The 8,195-nt window shown below is 64.6% G+C and overlaps 1 protein-coding gene across 1 annotated transcript in view; it reads left to right on the forward strand.

Moving 5' to 3' along the window:
* Positions 1-7,475, forward strand: part of THBS4 (thrombospondin 4) — a 46,370-nt gene extending 38,895 nt beyond the window's left edge. Inside the window, exons 16-22 of the mRNA XM_051854066.3 lie at positions 1,958-2,151; positions 3,287-3,465; positions 3,544-3,592; positions 3,683-3,879; positions 4,249-4,421; positions 6,571-6,710; positions 6,822-7,475. Coding sequence (XP_051710026.3) covers positions 1,958-2,151; positions 3,287-3,465; positions 3,544-3,592; positions 3,683-3,879; positions 4,249-4,421; positions 6,571-6,710; positions 6,822-6,883 — 994 coding nt within the window. The 3' untranslated portion in view covers positions 6,884-7,475. The remainder of the gene's footprint in view (positions 1-1,957; positions 2,152-3,286; positions 3,466-3,543; positions 3,593-3,682; positions 3,880-4,248; positions 4,422-6,570; positions 6,711-6,821) is intronic.
* The last annotated feature ends 720 nt before the right edge of the window (positions 7,476-8,195 follow it).

Raw genomic sequence — 8,195 nt, forward strand, 5'->3', positions numbered from 1 at the left:
AGGGCCGTGTAGACGGGGAGATGTGTGCTGTGCACAGGAATGCTCAGGACTGCATAGACGGGGAGCTCTGTGCTGTGCACAGGGACGCTCAGGGCCGCATAGACGGGGAGATGTGTGCTGTGCACAGGAACGCTCAGGGCCGCGTAGACGGGGAGATGTGTGCTGTGCACAGGAACGCTCAGGGCTGCATAGACGGGGAGATGTGTGCTGTGCACAGGAACGCTCAGGGCCGCATAGACGGGGAGCTCTGTGCTGTGCACAGGACCGCTCAGGACTGCATAGACGGGGAGATGTGTGCTGTGCACAGGAACACTGAGGGCTGCATAGACGGGGAGATGTGTGCTGTGCACAGGAACGCTCAGGGCTGCATAGACGGGGAGATGTGTGCTGTGTACAGGAACGCTCAGGACTGCATAGACGGGGAGATGTGTGCTGTGCACAGGAACACTCAGGGCCGCATAGACGGGGAGACGTGTGCTGTGTACAGGAACGCTCAGGGCCGCATAGATGGGGAGCTCTGTGCTGTGCACAGGAACGCTCAGGACTGTGTAGATGGGGAGCGGGGCGCTGTGCCCAGGAGCTCACAGGGCTGTACCGATGGGCCACTGTGCATTGTACACAGGAGCGCACAAGCTGTGTGGACAACTCAGGTGTGCACAGACGAGCTGCGCTGGGTGCAGAGTGCTTAGCTGTGTCTACAGGCGAGCCGGGTGCTGTGTATGTTCGCTCGGAGCTGCAGGCACGGCGCTGGTGCTGCACACAGGGGCAGTCGGGGGGCTCTGTGTCGTGCACAGCAAAGCCCAGGCTCCCCAGACGGGGAGCTGTGTGTTCTGCATGCTCGGGGTGCTGTGTGCTGAGCACAGGAAACTCTCAGACCCCCACCCAGCGGTGCTGACGGACTGTCCCAGTGAGCACGCGGAATCATCTGCCCTGATTTCTGCCAGCCCTGGTTGGGCCCCCCGTGCCCAGTGGAACGTCCGTCCTCCCCTGAAGGCTGTGGGGGCAGAGCCAGTACAGGCGCACCCACCTGTCCGGAGCAGGTGCAGGGACGCCCCGGGGCCCACAGCCTGGGAGGGGGGAACCGCAGTGGTGGGGGAGGGGCCTTAGGTGTCCTTTGACGCAGCATGAGCCTGGCCCGATGTCCCCTGCTCCCTGCAGTGACCCCATGGCTCTTGGGTCTGAGCCCTCAGCGGGTGCCCGGGAGAGGATGGGAACAGCACTCAGGTACCAGGTGCACTGTGGGTAGTGCTGGGGTGCAGCCACCTCAGCCATGCTTCATTGATAAACTTTTTTAAAGATTTATTTATTTGAAAGGCAGAATTACAGACAGAACATATTCTATCTTCCGATCACTATCTGCTGGTTCACTCCCCAAATGGCCACCACAGCCAGAGCTGGGCTAATCAGCAGCCAGGAGCTTCCTCTGGGTCTCCCACGTGGGTGCAGGGGCCCAAGGACTTGGGCCATCTTCCACTGCTTTCCCAGACCCTAGCAGAGAGCTGGATCGGAAGAGGAGCAGCCGGGACTTGAACCGGCACCCATAAGGGATGCTAACACTGCAGGCAGCAGTGCCAGCCCTACAATGATAAACTGAAACTGCCTCACTGTGGCCGTGTGGTCTCCACGGCAGCCCCAGGAAGTGTGGGTGCTGTCATTGCTTCTGACCTGCACACGTGGGCACTGAGCTGCCCTGGTCCCTTCCTGAGGTCCCACCCTGACCAGCGGCGGAGCCAGGATTCACAGTGGGGCCTTGGGACTCCACTGGCCCCCGGCCGTGCCCTTCATGTGCTCAGAGTCAGTGTCACCTCGCAGTCCCAGGCACCGTCGGGCAGCACCGACCCTGGGGGTTGCTCCAGGGGGCTGTGAGGCCCCGCGGGCAGTGTTCCCGGGGACCGGCCCCGCCCAGGGCACCCTCCTTTGAGCACTGCACCCGGCTCCAACCTCTGCTCCCTTGCAGTGATGGCGACGGGCATCAGGACAGCACGGACAACTGCCCCACGGTCATCAACAGCGCGCAGCTCGACACGGACAAGGACGGGATCGGTGACGAGTGTGACGATGACGACGACAATGACGGCATCCCCGACCTCGTGCCCCCTGGGCCCGACAACTGCAGGCTGGTCCCCAACCCAGCGCAGGAGGACAGCAACAGTGAGTGGGCGCGGCCTGGGGCTGCCCAGGGGGCACCGTGCTCACCGTAGCTGAGCGGCAGGCGGCGTCCTGGAGGTGCACGGGGAGAGCTCAGGGTGAGGCTGGAGAGGGGGCGCAGGCCAGGCAGGGAAGGTGGTGGGCAGCGAGCCCACCTGGCCATGGCAGGAAGTGGCGCATCCAGCCATGGTGGACGGTAGATGGGTCACACCTGCCCAAAGCCCCGTGAGCGGAGCACCACGTGGCTGAGAGCCAGGCTCGGCCCAGAGCACCACCCGGCTGCCATCGGGGGTGCTCTGGACCAAGAATGTTGCGCTCGATGCTGTGTCTGGGTGAGGGGAGGAGCAGGAGCCTGTGGGCCAGCCGCAGGGCCGCCCTCCTGCACAGGGGTACGTAGTGCGCGCCCTGGTTTGCAGCACACCCACCCGTCCTTCAGCGTTTCCTAGCACACCTGCATCCCGCGCCAGGCCCCGGCACCAGGCCCGGCTCTACACCAGCCTCCAGCTTCCTTCCTGCGAAGGCAGGGCCTGGGGGCCGTGGTGACGGCTCAGGCACTTGGTACCCGCCATCCCCAAGGGGCACCTGGACTGAGTTCCGGGCTCCAGGACTGAGCACGGCCCCTCCCTGGACGAGGATGGCATTTGGGGAGTGAACTAGCAGCTGTGCGCCCTCTTCTACCTTCGATTTTCAAATAAGTAAAGAAATGTAAAAAAAAAAAAATTAAGAGTTAAGGGGAGAGAGTGGGATATCTTCCACCCGCTGGTTCACTCCCCAGTTGGCCACAATGGCTGGAGCTACGCCAATTCAAAGCCAGGAGCTTCTTCCAGGTCTCCCACATGGGTGCAGGGGCCCAAGGGTTTGGGCCATCTTCTACTGCTTTCCCAGGCCATAGCAGAGAGCTGGATGGGAAGTGGAACAGCTGGGACTTGAGCCGGCATTGGCGCTGCAGGCAGCACTGGCCCCCTACATTAATTTTTTAGAAAGAGACAAACTCTGGGCCTAATGTGAGGGTGAGCCTCGTTTCTACTGCAGGCACTGGAGGATGGGCTGGGCCCACAGCGGCTGCAGGGTGGGGCTGGGCTGTTCCTCTGCTCCCTGCCCAGGTCCTGCGCACCCCTGTCCCCTTCCCCTCCCCCAGGCGACGGGGTGGGAGACATCTGTGAGACGGACTTCGACCAGGACCAGGTCATCGACCGCATCGATGTGTGCCCCGAGAACGCCGAGGTCACGCTCACCGACTTCCGGGCCTACCAGACCGTGGTCCTGGACCCAGAGGGTGACGCCCAGATCGACCCCAACTGGGTGGTCCTGAATCAGGTGCGGGGCGCAGGGGACCCCTGGAGGTCAGGCAGTGCTGCCCAGGGCGGTGCTGACCCCGGCCCCGCCTCTCCGCAGGGCATGGAGATCGTGCAGACGATGAACAGTGACCCCGGGCTGGCAGTGGGTAGGTGCTGGGTCCCCGGCTGCCTGCGCGTGGGGTCCCCGCCGGCTGCTCGCGGGGTGCCGCTGTGCTGAGCTCTGCCCGTGCCGCCAGGGTACACGGCCTTTAATGGGGTGGACTTCGAGGGCACCTTCCACGTGAACACGGTCACGGACGACGACTACGCCGGCTTCATCTTCGGCTACCAGGACAGCTCCAGCTTCTATGTGGTCATGTGGAAGCAGACGGAGCAGACCTACTGGCAGGCCACCCCGTTCCGGGCCGTGGCCGAACCCGGCATTCAGCTCAAGGTGACGCCCACATCCCCCTTGGCCCGGCCGTCCCCCCATGTAACCCTGGCAGATGTAGCAGGCCCTGTCTCCCCGCCACGCTGCCTGCTGGGGTCCAGCCCCGTTCCAGCCTCTGCTGACCCCGAGGGTGGGAAGTGGGGCGTGCGCTGTCCTGGGCGGTGGGGGCCAGGCCGGCTGGGTCCAGGAGAGCAGGAGGCTGCGACTGCCCCTCCTCCGGGAGCAGTGCCTCCCCCCTCCCGGGCAGGAGCAGCAGGGAGTGGCAGTGGGACAGCAGCCGATGCCCAGTCCGGGTCTGGGCTCGCCCAGCCGCAACCACACCTGGGCGCCTGTGGTTTGTTGACCCCACTCCCTGCCCGTGCCCGTGTGCAGGCCGTGAAGTCCCAGACCGGCCCGGGGGAGCACCTCCGCAACTCACTGTGGCACACGGGTGACACGAGCGACCAGGTCCGGCTGCTGTGGAAGGACTCCAGGAATGTGGGCTGGAAGGACAAGGTGTCCTACCGTTGGTTCCTGCAGCACCGGCCCCAGGTGGGCTACATCCGGTAGGCACGGCACAGCTCCAGGAGAGGCCGCCAGGTTCTGCACGCCCTGCACCGTGGGGGTGGCCTGGGACACCACTCCTCGGGGGGACTCGGCGCTGGGGGCTGGACGCCCTTCAGAGACACCTGGGAGTGGCCACGCCCCCTGCCCGTGGCCCCGGCAGCTTCTCTGCCCTGTGGGGTCTGAGCAGGTCTGTGTGGCAGCCTGTCCCACGCCGTCTGCTTTCCTGGGAGCTGGGAGGGTGGAGGCTGGCCTCAGGGAAGCAGGGCCAGGGGCTGTCCCAGGCACAGCACACACCCTGCTCACGTGGGGCACGAAGGAAGGAGCAGGGCCAAGTGCCCACGGCCTGGGCAGCAAAGCTGGCAGGGCCGAGCCCAAGCGTGCTCCCTGGGGCGGTCAGGGCCTACACATTTTGTAATGCCCCATCTTCTGTCCCTAAATCCAACTGGAAAACCTACCCCACGTTCACATCCGAGGAAACCCGTCCGAGCCCCAGCCATGGGAGAGCCAGTGAGGAGTTCCCAACAGCACCCCGGGAAGGCCGGGCGCGCCAGGTGCACACCTGTGGCAGTCGTGGTGAGGGTCACACACTAGCCACACCCACACCTGTGAGGTCACAGAGCAACTGCACTTCCTGGCTCATCAGCGCGTACAACCGTGGCTGCGTGACACTGACGCGGTGCTGGCGCCCACCCGCCCACAGCCCCACTGGGAGGTGCTCTAGGGCCCTCGTCGCCGTCTGGGGCTGGCCAGGGCACAGCTGTCCGGCTGGGCAGTGCTCAGGCCGCGTGCCCTCGGTGCCGTGTGGCTGTGGAGGGTACTTCACCAGGTTCCTGGGGACGGGAATAAAAGCTCCATTTACTCCTGGTGCACAGACACTTTGAATTACACACGTAGGTTTTTTAATACTATGCATTTTCCATGGAATTATGGAAACCATTGCATATGCAATTTCAAAATGTTTTGCACCAGGACAGGTGCGGTGGTGCATCGGGTTCAGCCGCCCCAGGCGACACCGTGTGCCCCGCGCGGGTGACTGCGGTGGAGTCCTGGCTTCCGGCTCCCGCTCACCCTGGGCGAGTTAATCAAGGGCTCGTGTCCCTGCCACCCTCAGGTAAGACTCAGTTCCTTGTCCCTGACCGCGCCAGGCCCAGCCTCAGCGGTTACAGGCATGTGGGGAGAGTGAACCCGTGGATCCAAGAGTCTCTCCCCCTCTTTTAAAGGTTTTTTTGGACTTACTTGAAAGGCAGGGAGACTGAGATCTTCCAACCACGGTTCACTCCCCCAAATGGCCTCAGCCGTCAGGCTGGGCACGCGCAAACCAGGAGCTGGACCTGCATCCCGGTCTCCCACGTGGAGGACAAGTGCCCAGCGCCTGGGCCATCTCCCACGGCTCCCTAGGCCCATTCACACGCAGGGAGCCGGGATGACACAACAGCCCGGGCACTCCCACGGGGACACTGGTGCCCCAAAGAGCAGTTTAACCCGTGGCACCCACCATCCTCCCATCAGTAACTCTTTTATTTTTTTTTATTTTTTTTATTTTTATTTTTATTTTATTTTTTTTTTTGACAGGCAGAGTGGACAGTGAGAGAGAGAGACAGAGAGAAAGGTCTTCCTTTGCCGTTGGTTCACCCTCCAATGGCCGCCGCGGCTGGCGCGCTGCGCCGCGCTGATCCGATGGCAGGAGCCAGGAGCCAGGTGCTTTTCCTGGTCTCCCATGGGGTGCAGGGCCCAAGCACCTGGGCCATCCTCCACTGCACTCCCTGGCCACAGCAGAGGGCTGGCCTGGAAGAGGGGCAACCGGGACAGAATCCGGCGCCCCGACCGGGACTAGAACCCGGTGTGCCGGCGCCGCTAGGCGGAGGATTAGCCTAGTGAGCCGCGGCGCCGGCCAGTAACTCTTTTAAAAAGACATTTTTTGCGCTAAAACAAACCCATCTTGTAATTTCGTTTTCCAGCGCCGTTTCTGGAGTAGGCTTGTACCTGTCAGGTTTGCACCCACAGAGAGGCGTTGGCAAGGACAGCGGTGGGGCGGCGTGCGCGGGCGCCCAGCCCAGGGGGATGCCAGCCCCGCGAGGGAGGGGGCGCCCCCCCCCCCGCTTGTGGTGACCCCGCGCCGGCCGGGGGGCCGGGCTGTGCCGTCCGCAGGGTGCGGTTCTATGAGGGCTCCGAGTTGGTGGCCGACTCCGGCGTGACCATCGACACCACGATGCGCGGAGGCCGCCTGGGCGTCTTCTGCTTCTCTCAGGAGAATATCATCTGGTCCAACCTCAAGTACCGCTGCAACGGTAACAGCCCCGCCCGGGCCGCGGGCGCCCAGGCTCCCCGGGGGTGGGCCGCGGGCGCCCCCTGCGGGGGGACGAGCCCCGGCCCCTGACCGCGCGCCTCCTCCCCCGCAGACACCATCCCCGAGGACTTCCAGGAGTTCCAGACCCAGAGCTTCGACCGCCTGGAGAATTAGGCCGCCCTGGACGCAGCTCTGCCCGCGGCCCCGCCCCGGCCCCGCCCCTTCCTGCCGCTCAGCCCCGCGGGCTTGCTTTGACCTGTCCAGGTGCAAGGAGACGTCTCCTGCGCGCGTGGCAATAAGGAGAACACGTGACCCGTGAGGTCCCCACGCCCCGACGTTGTTCCGGGGGCCCTGATCCCGCAGGTCAGTCGTCCTGGGCGGGGCACCGGGCGTGCGCGTGCACCGAGGCCCCCCCCCCCACCGCACCGGAGCTGGACCCCCAGGCCCCCAGGTGGGTCCACAGCCGCAGAACAGCCCGGTCCCACCCCGGCGGGTGCCCACGGTCGGTCCCCACCTCTGTTGCGCTCTCCGGCCGTGCACGGGACTCGCCCTGCTAGAGGGCGTGCTCACCGACTCTGGGGTCCCGGCTCAGTGTGAGGACCCCCCCCCCCCGCCCCGCACAAACCCCCGTGCGCGGGACGGCCCACTGAGGAAGGAAGCCCCCCCTCCGCTGCGTGCCAGGGCAGACCCCGCCCAGCCTCTCAATTCCAGCCGTCTACAATGCGCAAGCGTTCTTCAGAATAAATTTCCGAGGAATTTAAGTTCACGGAGTATCTCCCGGCCGCTGTTTTCCTAGCTCTCAGCACGCGTCCCCATGACCGGTGCAAAGCGCGATGAGGCAGGGACCGAGCCAGGCTTCAGGACGCACGCACGCTATCCCGCGGCTCCCACGCTGGGCCTCGCCCACCCCGGCCACTGTCCGGGAGCCCGGGTTCTAATCCCGGCTGCTATGCTTCTGCTGCAGCTCCCTGCCAGTGCACCTGCGAGGCACCAGCAGACACCCCACGTGCCTGGGCCCTGCGCCCACTGCGAGACCTGAAGGGGGTTCCAGGCTCCTGGCTTGGGCCTGGCCCAGTCCCAGCCGTTATGGCCACTTGGGGCTGAACCAATGGATGGAAGATCAATTTCTTTTTACAAGTCTGTCGAGCCTGTCCCGCACTGTACCCGCTGCGGCCCAGTCTGGGGGACCTGGGCCAGGCACTGCCTCCAAAGCCCCTGAGCCCAAGCCCCCACATCCACAGTGCTTCCCCGGTCCCCACAATAGGGACCAGAGCTGCATCCACGGGGCGGGGGCTGCCCCGCTCCCGCCCACCTGATGCGGCCCACTGAAAGGTCACTTCCCTCTGGCCCCCCAGGCTTCCAGCTGCTGGGCACAGCCGGGCCACACCCAAGGGCTCCTGTCCCTGAACCCTTGTTGGTCTGGCAGCTCGGGGGTCCCGGGAGGTTCTTCTTGAGTGGTCTCCATCCTGAGGCTCAAGTGTATCAA

The sequence above is a fragment of the Oryctolagus cuniculus genome, chromosome 14, assembly GCF_051225735.1.
Source record: "Oryctolagus cuniculus isolate XC-2025 breed Fujian yellow rabbit chromosome 14, ASM5122573v1, whole genome shotgun sequence".
NCBI lineage: Eukaryota > Metazoa > Chordata > Mammalia > Lagomorpha > Leporidae > Oryctolagus > Oryctolagus cuniculus.